General features: G+C 32.9%; 1 protein-coding gene across 1 annotated transcript in view; it reads right to left on the minus strand.

Moving 5' to 3' along the window:
- Positions 1-4852: 4852 nt before the first annotated feature.
- Positions 4853-14780, minus strand: part of cplx2a (complexin 2a) — a 59408-nt gene continuing 49480 nt past the window's right edge. The window contains exon 4 of the mRNA XM_015344725.2: positions 4853-5573. Coding sequence (XP_015200211.1) covers positions 5376-5573 — 198 coding nt within the window. The 3' untranslated portion in view covers positions 4853-5375. The remainder of the gene's footprint in view (positions 5574-14780) is intronic.

Consider the following 14780-nt stretch of genomic DNA (forward strand, 5'->3'; position numbering starts at 1 on the left):
TTCAATAGCCTCAAATCATTGTTCAATCTATACAAATGCAAAAAAAGTAATATATTGTAACTGGTCTTAGTGATAATTGTAGTTACAAAATACCGCTCTTTTAATATAATATGGGCTATTTTTTTCATTTGCACCTTTATATTTATAGATCTACATGGTGCTAGAAACCAGAGGGGAAAAAAAGTAATATGAAATCACTTTATTATTAGTGTTCTGTGATTCCATTATGAAAGGAACAATACAGTCTAGAATATTTGACTTGATGGCATGCAATGAGAGCTAACATGTAATAGAAACACACAGGAAACACAGACGTCTCTTAAATCACTGTTGCAGACCAAATGCATGCACACAAGTGGAAACAAAAATAAAAAAGAAAGAAAAGTATTACAATACAAAAAAATGCACCAACTATACAGAATTTTGAATACAAGCACCAGAAGACATAAGAAGAAACATCTATACACATAAAAGTACATCAGAAATAGCATATTTTTAACACATAGGATAACACGTGAAGACAATGCAGAGAAATGTTAGACAAATACAGTCGGGCCACATCAAAGGAATAATTTTTAATTAACTATTTCGATAGATTCATGGTGTTCAATTGTGTAGTAGAGTTTTTATAGGTAAAGCTTACAATTAAAGTGATGATGTAAGGATATGAAGTGACTCGGCACATACCGTATACATTTCTGAATGTTCATGTCTGAAAAACAGGGACTTGGAAAAATAATATACCAATGAATGAATAGACTCACAAATCAGACTAAAACAAAATTGCAAGCCCATTTTTTATATGAGGTTTTTGATCCAGGCAGTACTAATGTGAAAGAAAATCCAGATTCTGTATAATCTTTTTCTCCAAATAGGTGAGATTCTGAAAATGTTAATTATGAATACATATATGGCAGATCCACCAACTGCTTCTGGTCATATATGGAAGACAGCGTTTGTGGATCAGATTAGTGTTAATGTTGATATTAATGACTTCTAATTTGATATGCAACTATTTATTTGTACCAGAATAACCCAAGAAAACACACAATCTAATGTGCTGAAACTTATTATACCTGCTTTCTGGATCAGTGGAAGAATTTATTGACAAATGTGCAGCAAAGTAATCAGGAAATGGGTAAATTAGATTTATTTTCCATTGTCTCTTGCTTTATTATTGGTAATTTAGCATGAATTTTTCCTTTGATACCAGTGTAACATAAATTACAATACTGTTCTACTATTTCAGTAGCACTACACATAAGTCTTGCTTTTAGTAAAAAGAAATAAAAAGTAAACAAGCAAGGATGAAAAATGACAATTATAACATTTTCAGAAATTAAAAGTCCTGAGGGAAGATAATGTTATCAAATTAAATGACCAAATGAACATTAGGCTTACAAAAACTTGTTTTAAAAATAAAACATTTAACAAATTCTTATCCTCAGGTTAATATAATTATGGGGTATCAAATAGCATAGTTTAAGATATCAGCTACTCCTATTTATTTGTTTTTACATATCCCATAAGATTTAAATTGTATTAAATAAGAAATAGAAGTATTTGGATATTTTGCTCTGCTTCCTGATATATTTTGGTTCAATAAATCAAATGTGTATATGACAGATTAAATATATAATACATAGAAATAAATAATTCATACACTTAGGCATTGGAATAGCACTAATGTCTTTTTCTAAGCTGTAGTGAAGTTATGCATGATGATATGCAATTTATGAATGATATGCAATTTATTATAAAAGGAATTCCCAAAGCTTTCCCAAAAAACTTTTAAGTGACAAAATCAAATATAGTTGATTTGTTTGCTTCATTTCATGATCCTTTTAATACAATATCCCAGACCAAAGTCAGTGAAATGGCAAAATCCTTAAAGATGCTAGTTTAAAGCAGAAAAGAAGAAGAGAACTTTCAAGGTTGGAGAAAATATGTAAAAAAAAAGATATACTTCATATCTCTGTGGAAGACATCCCTGTTAATTGTCCTTTTACTTCTGGGATACAAAGCTCTAAATGTGATATTGCTAACTTACCATTTTAAATTATAGGTGTACAATCTTAAGAGATGCTTAAAACATACATTGTATTGCAATGGCATTTTTTTTTCTGAATACAATACGCATGGAAGATACCTCATGCATTTGTTTATTATTTTCCAAAAAATAAAAAATTGTTTTGAGTACTAAATCTCCAAACATGATTTCAGTGAGATACCTTGCATTTTGACAGGAGGGTTGACAGTACCTTCTACATTAATTTTGATTACATTTTCTCTCAATCCTAAATATATTTGTTGTTTAGTTGCTCACAGTTTGTTTTGTACATGTACAAAATGTACAAATGTAAAAACATTTTTTTTCATTCATGAAGGGCCATCTACAAGGTCTCCACAATAGCATCATGGAAGATTATCCAGAAGATCACAAACAACTCCAGAAAAACAGCTAAGGGTCTGTAGGCCTCTCTTATTGTGGCTGTTGTATGTGTTCATGCTTTAACCATCAGGAAAAGACTAAATTCAAGACAAACCACTTCTCTTGAAAAACAAATTTAGAGATCAATGATTTCTTCTGCCCTCACACGTTTTGCTGAAGATTTATTTCTGGATTACTGGCAGAATGCTCCCTGGACAGACAATCAAAAGTTTTTGATAATAAAAAAAGTCTTGTCCTCAAAAAAGGAGAAAATCAAACACTGCCTATAACAGAACAACCTTGTCCTAGCAGTTAAACGTGGTGGTGGGAGTATCGTGGCTTGGGGCTCTTTGCTACCTCAGGACCAAGATGCCTTGCCATAATGATAGAACCATGAATTCAACATTTTATCTGCAAATTCTGGAAGAGAATGTCAGACCTTGCTTTTGTCAGCAGAAGCTGTGTCAAAAATGTCATGCAGCAAGACAATGATCCTAAAGATCTGCAACAGAATGCCTGAAGAAGAAAACTTAATTTTTCATTTTTATTGGTCAAATCAAAGTCTGGACCAAATCCCCTTTGAAATATTATGCCAGGAACACTGTTCATACTAGGCAATCACTGACTTGAAATGCATTTTGTGTGAAGAATGGGCTAAAACTCATTAGAAAAACTGTTTATCAGAGAGAATGTCTATTTGAAGTCACTGCTGCTCAAGGAGGTGACATTGGTTACTAAATCTAAGAGATCACATACTTTTTCACACAAGCATATTTATTTAAATAATCCTAATATATCTACTGTCTTTATGTCACACAGTATGTTATATTATGTTATTTTCATTTTTTTTTTAGATTTTCATACTGGTCCAATTGTATTTAAGGTATAAAATATTTGAGAATATTGGCCAACCTAGAGGGTTCACAAACTTTTTCTTCACAATGTAAAGCACATGTCAATTATTATCTTTCCTTAAATTTAATTTTTGTCTTCAAATCTCTAAATTTAAATTCTTGGAGAGTCCAACTTTGACATAATCACAATTTTAAAAATAACATAGTGACTTCATGTTCACAAACATGTCTTTTAAGCACATGAGCACTGCTTGTCTCTTAAAATGTAAATTGTATAATGTAATTGATTGCAGTTCTTTTTTCTGGTAAGTGTATTGAAAGATGAAAATAAAAAATATAAAAAAAGGAAGACTGTCTCATAAATAATGGCATAACTGTATGAGGAGATGTGTAAGAAAACAGTATGATGCAGATAATGCAATCAAGACATAAGTGAGAACCGTGGGGCTTAACAGTCATAATCATACTCTAATTTTGAGACTGTAACTATTCAATCCAATTTCAGAGGCTTCCAAGAATCTTTTGAACTTATTTACAGTATTCAGAGTACAAACACTGATATGCTGAATAGCTTTCTTAAGAAGCAAGAAAACTGTACAGCAGATATGTCAATGTATTATAATGGGAAAATTAGCCACAGAAAGGCTTAGAGTAATATTTTGATTTGTCTGTGATTTTTTTAACTAAAACAAATTCAATGGAAACTCAGTCCTGCTGGTTTCCTTAACAATTAATTAATAAACAAGGTAGAGCACCATACAAAATATTTAACACGCATTATGTGTCAACATTTGTTAGTGTGCTTTCATAACAGGTATCACAGCCTTTCAATGTAACTGTAATCATAAATTACCATAACAAACACTCAGTTTTTATTAGGACTTGCTTTTGTGCTGATGTCCTAGCATAAAACAATGAAAACATATCTAGGTTAAGAAGTAAATATCTTTTCTGTGGTATTGTGGAAATTCTATTTTTTTCCCACTGCTAGGCAGAGAAAACTACTGTATATATGAAAACTCATTTTTTATTTAATTATTTGAACACACAGCAGTGAAGATTATCTGGAATTATCAGTTTAGTATTGCAGGCTCTTTCTCAATATTTTTCTATAACTACAGTATATCTTATATATCAATATTTTTAACCTGCCATTTATTATAGTACTTCTCTGGAAATCCTGTAATGTTGTCACTGTTTACATCAAATGCATACAAAACATAAAATGATTTAGAAATGTGTATCTCTATTTAACTTTTTGAAACTGTGGAAAAATAGCCCTCTAGACTTTAGCTTTCTGCTACTCTGATCACCATGATGTCACCCTGTAATGGAGTTCCTAAGAACATTGCTGAAAAGGTTTTATAATTAAACTTTCTATATTATATACTGTATATCTGTGAGTTTATTTGGCTTGTGGATTTCAAGTGTGTTGTGTAATTCGGTTGTGTGACAGAAGTATTTTAAATTGGGATAGCACTTCATTCAATGTTAGGAAGCACACACATTTATCAGATGTGAACATGATGTGATATGTTGAAAACAAAATTAAAACTGAAAGCCAGAATTATTGCCTTTAACCTTTATATAATTCACCAAAAAATTAAATCCTTGTACATATATTCACACATGATTTTATCATTGGCATGCTTGAAAATGGACTGTTTGGATTCAATTTGAAGTTATTTGCTTTTCCAGTTTACAATGTTATGGTAAATCAATACTTATGAAACAAAAGGTGTATTTTATCATAAGTATTCATCCTTTCAGAGTAAGGAAGGGTATATACATACATGTATGTATATATTTATATATACTGTATACATATATATAAATATTATAAATAACAAAACAAACAACAACATATGACTGAGATTTTCCTCAAAGGTAAAGTATGGCTTATACTCTTAGAGTTTTTTTTATTATTATTTTTGTTTCATATATATAATTATATACTTCATTGAAACCAGAGGCTATTTACAAATAAAATAGGTGGCACATGATTAACTTGGAACTATTTCCTAAGTCTCTGAGGGAGAATGTATTTGCCATATAAACTAAAGGGTAACAATGAAATATCACTAAAGCTGTTACTTTTTAAACATGTCTTGAAGGGGGCCAGGAAGGTATTTCATGACAGTATCTATGATGCTCTCTTCCTCCTCTTCTGCTTCGTCACCACAGCCAGGAGGTATGGCCTTCTTTGGGCGAGTAAGACTGCCTTCTGCAGCAACCTCCAAAGCAGCTTGAGCTTCTGCCTCCCGCTCCTCCTTCTTCTTTATGCCGTACTGAAAAAGCAACAGAAAAAAAAACAAGTTACAACTTTTACAAAAGTTTAAAGAGCTGGATTTTTAGTTCTCAAAAGCAATGACCCTGTTGTCACAATTTATGAAGACCAACTGTCCATATCAGCTTAGAATCAGAGTTTACTCAGGAGTTAAATGTTTATTAGTGAAAGTGGAAGAAAATATGTTGATGCAGCCAATAGAACTTACAATCTTGTCATCTGCTCAAGAAAATCCAAAAATGGGATTCTGATTGCTCTGTAAGTTTATTTTCAAAGCAAAACGAGAAAGGGGAAGAGAGATTTGTTTTATTAATTCAACAACTTTAAGGCATATTGAAAAACAAGTCTCAATGCATAGACCTGCTGCCTGTGAAAATTCACATAACAGTCAAGGTCTGAGGTAAATACTGTAGTTTGTATCAAGCTTTTAGAAAATGCTGTTTTATATGTGCAGTGCCTTGCAAAAGTATTCAGAACCCTCCTAGGATGTTCTGTTCTGTGAAAGAGCAAAATAATGCACTAGCAATTTCACTAACTGAAGATTTCTAAGGGGAAGATAAGTAACAGCAATTATCAGCAAAAACTAAAGAGGAAAAAATGAAATATGTTGATTGCATATGTATTCAGATCCATGAACTCAATATTTTGTAAGAAACACTTTTGGCAGCAATAAGTATTTTTTAGTAAGGCTAAACCAATGTTATACAATGGCTTGGAGCAATTTTTGGCAATTCGTCTAGGCAGATTTACTCTTGGTTTCTCAAGTTATTTGCGGATCACTTATGGACAGGAGTTTTCAAAGTCTTTCCACTGAATCAAAGTCAGAATTGTGATTGGGTCACTCAAGGGTATTCACTTTCTCAGTCTTATGCCACTCCAGGATAGCTTTAGCCGTGTGCTTTGGATCAGTTTCAAACTGAAGGATTAATTTTTGTCCTAGTTTTAGTTCTGAGACAACTTTTCTACAATTTGCCAGTGCTTTCTTCCAGCTCTGTTCTCACTAATCTTGACAAGTTTCAAATCACTGCTGATGAATAGCAGTGATATTGCATAATTCTTCCACCACCATGCTTCACAGTAGGAATAGTGTTAACTGAGTGATCCATGATGTTGGTTTTGTGTGAGACCATGTAATGTTTTGCATTTAGATCCTAAAATTAGCATTTTTACCACATTTACACTTACTGTAAATGGATCTTAAATTCTTAAATGGATCTTATGGATGTCAAATTCCATTTGAAATTTGAGATTTTCTACTCTGTCATCTCAGCCAGCTTTGTAGAATGACTGGGATATTGTTGACATTTTCTCCCATCTCTGCCACTGAACTCAGTAAGTATTTCAAAGTTGTCAATGCTTACTTAAAACAGTTACAGTACCTCCTTGCCTGGTTTCTCCTTGCAGGGATAGTCTGATCTACAGTATACAATTTCTGGGTGCTTTCCACCTCTTAATGTTTGATTCCCCATGCTCAAATAAATATAAAATGTCCTTGAAATTTTGTAATACTTTTCTCCAGATCTGTGTTTTTAAACAACTTTTTCCGTTAATTGGATCTTGGTCTTCATGGTGGGATCTTTGCTTCAAATTCACTACCTTGCTTAGAGAGATTAATGTATTTATTCTGAAATAATGTGAACTACTATTATTGCACGCACAGAGAGGCCACTTAATTAATTGTGTGGTTTGTTAAGGTTACTTTGTGCACCTATATTTATTTAGGTTTGCCATGACAAAGGATTTGAATACCTATTCAATCATGACCTACTGATTACTGATTACTGATCTACTGTACTTCTTTCATTTTGTTTTTTACTTAGAATATATGGAATAAGTTGTGTATATGCCGTTCATTGCTTTTCAGGCAACATATAGTAACTGCATGCTTAAAAGCAATACATATGAAAACTGTGGTTGGGCTTGGTCAAGACAATGTACAGTATGTAAGGTATAGTACACTAAGTCATCTAGTTTTTATTTGACATAAATGAAGAAAGTCTTTAAAAAATTAACCTAATCAGGTGATCCTTAGAAACACAAACAGTATAGATGTTTAAATCATATGATTATGAGGGGGGGCAAAATTACATGTTACTTAGTGTTCCTGTCTTATAGGTCCTTGGGTGTTGGGGTCAGTTTTGGACTGGGATACATTACACGTGGTGTTTTCAACTTGATTTGTGCTATTCTGTGCTTCAGATTCCTTGAACCTTCCAAAAACATGCTCACTAGGCTGTCTTGTGTTTCGAACTATCACTGTATTATTGTGTACTTTATGTGTATGCCCTGCAATAATCTTATCAAGTATAGTCCCTATGGGTTGTCACAAACCTTACCATTTACCAGGAAAAAGCATCTATCTGATACTGGATAGATGAGTGCATTTTAACATGGATAAATATGAATGTGAAATGAAGAAGATGAAAGTGTACAGTAGTTTCAGCAGTATCAAAGCAAAGCAGAAAAAATGTGCTGAAGCTGACATCATTTGTGAACAATTCTGCATTATTGTCCCCAGCTGTTGCTCATAGACTGACCTACTTTCAATATCAGCTGAGTCCTCATCACATGTGTCATAGCAAGGGTAATCTAGAAATAGTTTCTCTCTACTTCTCTTAAATCTGTATTTAAATGACAAGTCCTGAAATAGAAACGGTATTTTAACATTTTTTTTTTATTGCCAGCAATACTGTAACGGACTTGCACTTCTTTTCCCTTTTTTTTTTAATTCACTCCTAATAATCACTAAACTATTTTGTATAATAACAGTTTTATTAAAACTTTAAAATGATGCCCAACTCTCCATAATCAATACTGATTGAACTGCCCATTATTTTAAAGTCTGACCACAATTCTCAGAGGGTGTCAACAGCTTTTATCATTATACTACTCATTAAGAAACTTTTTTGTATTTTTTAATTAATATTTTTCTATATTCTTCTAAATACAAATAGTATAAATGAACATTGGATATATAAGATATGATTAATTTAACAAATATCCTCATATTTTTATGTTTGCACTCACATTTCCTTCCTACATGTGCTCTGCAATGAACTATTCTCTCTAATGTTTTCCTTCATTAGAGGGAATTTAAAGTAGATATTGAAATTTAAGACAAGAAGTAAGGTGATAGATGTAGAAGAGTGTGGCTTTTAGTTGAAGCCTTATGCCAAGTAGATGGATATTTTTTTATTTTTCCATACTGGAAACCTATCCTTGAGCCTTTTCTTGATTCTTTGACCCCCAAAACCTAACAGAATGTTAACGATCACTGATATTCTGATGTGATAAAACAATGTAGACACATGGTAACTCAGGGTTCTATGTCAACCATCACTGATGCAAACTCTCTTCCTGAGCTATGGATCTGTCACCTAGATCATGCTTATGCGGCATGACTAGGCACCATCAGGAAATGCAAAGTGATAAAGAAAAAAGCACTGTGCTGCAGATAGAAAGCAGATAGAAAGCAATGACATCCTGTCCTGCGTGATGTCTGACACTGATGCATTCAAGTAGAAAATGAAAGTCAGCCTTTCTAGCAAAAATGCTTCCCTTTCCATAAATGGATTGTTGCCATCTGTGTACTGCTAAATACATGTGTACGTGTTTGAAGGAGGCAGGCTTTTTCAGCAGGAGTGCATTGACCTTCCATTGTGCATTTTAAGCATAAAGGCCCAGGAAGCGAGGTTTTAGGGGCAACTGTTTTTTTTTTTAAATAGCCCTGAATGTTAATGACATATTCTAGGCTTTTCCCAAAGCAATTGAGAAGTGACAATGTGACACAGGCTGGAAACAACATACAAAACCTTCTTGTGAATTGGATTCACAGGTTTCATGTTTAATAAAAAATAAACATTTACTCTGTTCTTTATTAAAATCCCCATTAAATTTAACAGTGTTATCCTGCAATAAATGATAAACCATTATCTAGATAAAGCACAATTTAAAAAGGCAAAATCTGAGGAAGCCTTTGTTTGGAACACTTTGTACCATGAATACAATATGTACATAATACCATTCTCTTTCAATACCCTTGAAAATATTTCCAATAATAGCATGATACAGTACATAATTACAGTATACTGTATGAAGAAGTTGAAGTAACGTCTGAGCTGTAAAGTATAAAGTAAAGGGAGCAATATCAGCAATAGCAATATTGTATCTTTTTCAGAGAGTATCCTACCATTTATACTGTTAAAACAGGAACAGACCACCCAACAAAGTCAAGGAGCATGTCAGAGCATTAAGGATCAAAGATCTATCCAAACTAATAGTTCCATATTTTACCTCTAGGTGTAATTACACTGACCTTTCTGTATGTGTCCTTTCACAATGAATCAAGGACCTAGTTAATCTTCCTCCAAATAGATATCAGACGTCAAAATTATCCGTAAACTAGGCTGACATCTTCCTCACGTTCTCTATTATTGGATAATACCTTTCTAAGTTTCTCTATTCATTCAAGATTCTGGCCTGTTACAATTTACCAGAAAGTTTTCTCCTAGGTTCCCATCACATTAAAACCCCCTTTCTCAACTCCTGTATATATTCTCACATGTTCTTTTCTTTGTCCTTCTTATTCATACTTTTCTTAACATTCCTGTTCTCTTCTTCATTCTCCCACACACCTGAAGAAGGCTATGGCAAATGTTTTTTTTTCTTTTCATTCCATTTCTAAGTGTTGAATTAAATACACTTATTAATTTTCAGCTTGCATACTGACACAGTTTCTCACTTCATTTCTTAATATAGACATAATTTATATGTTTTTTCCTGTTCTAAATATTCAGCTCTGAAAGTAAAGAGGATAATGACTTTGAAACTATTGTTACAAAGGGGGGGGGGGGGGTTACAAAATGAAGAAAATCAGAAATGACAGAGTGGATTACTCAATACATAAATTAAATAACTCCTAACTTGTAAAGAATTTATGCCAAGCTGCTGGTATAGTTAGAGGCACATGGATTCTTTGTTCTCCGGCACAGCATATATGAAAAGAGTTACAGGCACATTGAGTTAAACAAATATTTTTTAACAACGACAATACATACACTAAACAAAAAACAACACAAACGTACAAAGCACAAGTTTTGCTATTTCCAAACATTCAAATAGGACATCCCAGAGGCCTAATGTTATAACCACTCAGAAAAAAAAACTGACTGTTACCAGGTATTTGACTCTTAAATAATGCCTACAAAGTCCAAAAGACAAGATAAGGTTTATTTTAAACTAAATAGAATACAACCTCTCTCTCTCTGTGTGCCTAATCCAAAAATGCACTCAATCATCAGGAGAGCCCGTTCTTAACTCAGGGATTCTTTACACAGGAAATCAGACTTCCCTAAAAAACACAGAAAGCTCTCATAACCATAACAGGGTTTAAATGCATAGCTTCAATCTGGTCTTCTTGGGTGATGTGGAACAAGTAGCCCTCTCCCTCTCTCTCTTTTGTTTCTTGTCTTTCTTTTGTTTTCTCCCCTTCACTGTGCTCCCTCTTTCTTAATATACTTTGTTCCTGGACTGTTGAATGACACATAATCATTTACCTAGAACTTAATTAACTAAGATAAACCAAGGTAAACTGTAGAACTGTCTTGATCACTGAATCTGGGACACTTACATCTCAGCAAAGATCGCCTTGTTGACACTAATGTTGACACTAGCCAGGTGCTTCCCATTGTATCTAGATTCACTTAATAAAAGTATTAAAACATAATATCATAAAAGTATTAAAACAATATCATAAAAATGTGTGATGCCTCTAGGGGCATCATCTTGTACTTTTGGGATTGTACTTTTCCTAAGAAATCATTCAGTTTATGAGTACTATTTCCTGCACTAAAATGGCCGCAAGAGAACGCCAAGACATCAGATGCATCAACTGTCTTGCTGGAACAGGGAACAGCTGTGCGTCCTTTTCCTGCCTATAAAAATGTACAAAAGAGATAGAAGGTTGCAACACTCCAAATGGCGCAGTAGTGGATACACTGTTTTGAGTGTGATCATGACAGATCATGGTAAGACTTGAGGCTAAGAGAAAAGAAGAAATCATGACTAGACCTGAGGTTGGAAGAGAGCAATATAGCAACTGGAAGACCTATGATGAGCGAAAAGAGCCGTAAGAAAGAAAACCTAAAGATCCACAGGAGAGGATTTAAACTGAAACAAGACTAAGGACCAGAGAGGGATGCTGAATGGAAACAAACAAACCTGACAAAGACATTGATAAACTGTGTTTTTTATTGCAAGATAAACAAACTAGTGGCAGGTTAGCTGTCCCAAGTACTTAGACAGGGAACCTTAAATTAGTCAGGAGATCAAACTGTGATCTAGGTGTTCTTTTAGTTTATATTTTTATTTTTACATTATTTTTGACACAAATAACAAACACTCTTAAACTGCATGGTCAGCGCTGGATGTATCTCTCTACTCGGCCCTCTTATATTGGTGCCCTTGTGGTGTCCATGCCCCCAATTGCATCACAATTGGTCAATTGATGATAATATGGTAAATTGATGATAATTGATATCAAATTGATAACAAACTGTTTCCTTCCAAAGTGACACATCTCAAAATGAGATTTAACTTAAAAAATTAATATTAATAATATTATCATTATGCAAGTACATTTTGCAAAACCCATATATAAAAAATAATTAAATATTAAATATGATATAATCTGCTTTTTAAAATTCTAAATGCCCTCCCAGATTTTAAGTACCTTACAGTTTGTGTTTGTTATGAAGTTCTGTAGAATCCCTTTTTGTATACAGGGGCATATTAGGCTTTAAAACTCTATCTTTGGAAAATAATAGCAAAAACACATTAGTAGCATTCAACCTTCATTCCTGTATCAGAGCTTGTTACTTCTTTCTGGCCAGACACATTACATAATTTTGAATTTTGTTTAAAAAATCAAATGTAATCTTTTGATGTACAGTACCAATTCAATATAAAGTGTTTGAAATAATTGAGTAAATATACAATGCAAAGTACACATGGTACAATATTTTTTATGCCAAAATAAAATGTTGCCTGAAAACTAATTTAATTCTGACAAATTGTGAATTTGTGCAATATATTAATACTGAAGAAACTCTTCAAAGTGATGAATACAATCACTCATTGTAAGGAAATCACACATAACAATCATCTAAAAGTAAAAAAAAAATAGCTATAAGAGGTTACTCCTTTAAACATATTGCAGTAAAGCTTTACATTTCACCCAGTGCTATTTGCAAACCCATGAAGAAACTACTGGTAATTGGAACTGTTGACAATATGAATGAGAGATGATGACAAAAGCAGTAAAGGAAAAAATAAACTAAAAAGAACTATCCAAAAGTACTGTCAAATTTCTCACAGTAATTTGACAGTTTTGACAGGTAAGTTGCTATTTGGAAATCTTTGTTGAGAGATAACATTACAAAGACTGAAATGGATAACAGAAATTAAACCATGGTGTAATCAACCATAGAAAAAAGTGCTCTTCACAAATGAGTGTGATTGCCCTTTAGCAATAATCATTGGCAGTTTGTACACTACAAAATCAGTAGTACAATATTGGGTGGATCGACAGAACTGTGGAGCTGTATCTCAGACATACAGTAAGTATTGGGAGGCTTGCATACTGTACATCTGGTAATAATTTATGCCAATAGATAATTTCCTGAGGAAAGTGCCCCATTGATCATCATTCAACATCCAAATGACCTCAAATACACAGACTATGTAGAGAAAGCTTCATCATAATATAAAGAGGCTGGTGGAACACTCACAGAAATGTGGCCTTCACAGTGAAACTAATTATCATTAAAGCCATACAGGATTCAATTTAAAATGAGAAACTTGAGCTTGAACCTGGACAAATATTGGAAAGGATATTTTGAACAACACTGCACAGTTCAGCAATGGTACTGTAAATGGAAGTGTGAAAACAAGAAGCTTTGTACAAAGCAATGGAATAATATAACAAACATTAATATTCTAACAATGTATTCCTTTTTCTGTAATACGGTATTGAACTTATATTTATGTATCTGTGCATGTTTATGCAGTGTACTTTGAAGTATATACTAAGCTCATCCTCTGTTACCAGAATTATTTCCAATATTGTATAGCATATAGTATTCAAAAGACTATATACACAGTATATAGAACATGTAGTATTTTTATTATTTTTCTTTAAGATTTTATGAAAGATTTTCATAATCCACACAGCAAACAATATTCAACAAAAAACAAATGATGGGGCAAAACATTGGATGGGGCATTTTTTTCTTATAGAACTTGATTTTCACACTCCATTGTAGGCAATATGTGTAACATAACAAAAATGTTATGAGAAAGGATTCTCTGATGAGGGAAATACATACATTTCATAATGCTTTAAGAACAACAGAATAATAAGTAAACATATGAAAAAGGTGAAACCAAAGTTTCCATAAAATGTAACTCTGTTGGTTAAATGGTAGTTTATTATTATTTATTTATTCATTAAAGATACTTTACAATTACACTAAATTAACTGATAAACCAAATATATTCCATGGTTCGTGTTGTACAAAGTTACATTACGTTTACAGTGGGGAATTTTCCAATTCCTTTGTGTATTTTTGGCTTGTAAACAGATAATGTTCTGTGTGTTTTAATCTTTTCTTTCTGATACAGAAACTCATTATTTTATTCAATATGTCATTTTTTCACTGTCAAAACTGTAGTAACACTGACAAGTTGATTTGTTACATTGAATGATGCTTCTCCTAGTGTATGTAGTTTCAGATATTTTATCTGTGTTGCAGAAGTGCTTTCTTAACTTTGATCTTCAGTATTGAGTTTGCTTATGAGTACAGCAAAAATGTTACAGACAGAATAATTCTATGACCTAACTTGGTTGTACTATACAGAGCAACATGGAGAAAAAAAAACCTCTATGACATTAACCTAAGCACAAATTCCACCGGTCCCAAGTTGATAAATAGCAAACAAGGTTCTGCTCTTTCACACTAGGTGTCAATTTACTGCAGAGTATATGGGAGCAGTGTTATTCTAGAAAGAATTTCACAATAACACCACTCCCAGAATAACCTTGTTATGCTGCAGCAATGACATCACTGTATTCATGTGGTGCATTTCTTACCTCACTACTGCAGTACAACCATATAAAATGCTTTCTCATGCTGAATAAGTATTGCTGGCT

The sequence above is a fragment of the Lepisosteus oculatus genome, chromosome 1 (genome assembly GCF_040954835.1).
Source record: "Lepisosteus oculatus isolate fLepOcu1 chromosome 1, fLepOcu1.hap2, whole genome shotgun sequence".
In the NCBI taxonomy this organism is placed as follows: Eukaryota; Metazoa; Chordata; class Actinopteri; order Semionotiformes; family Lepisosteidae; genus Lepisosteus; species Lepisosteus oculatus.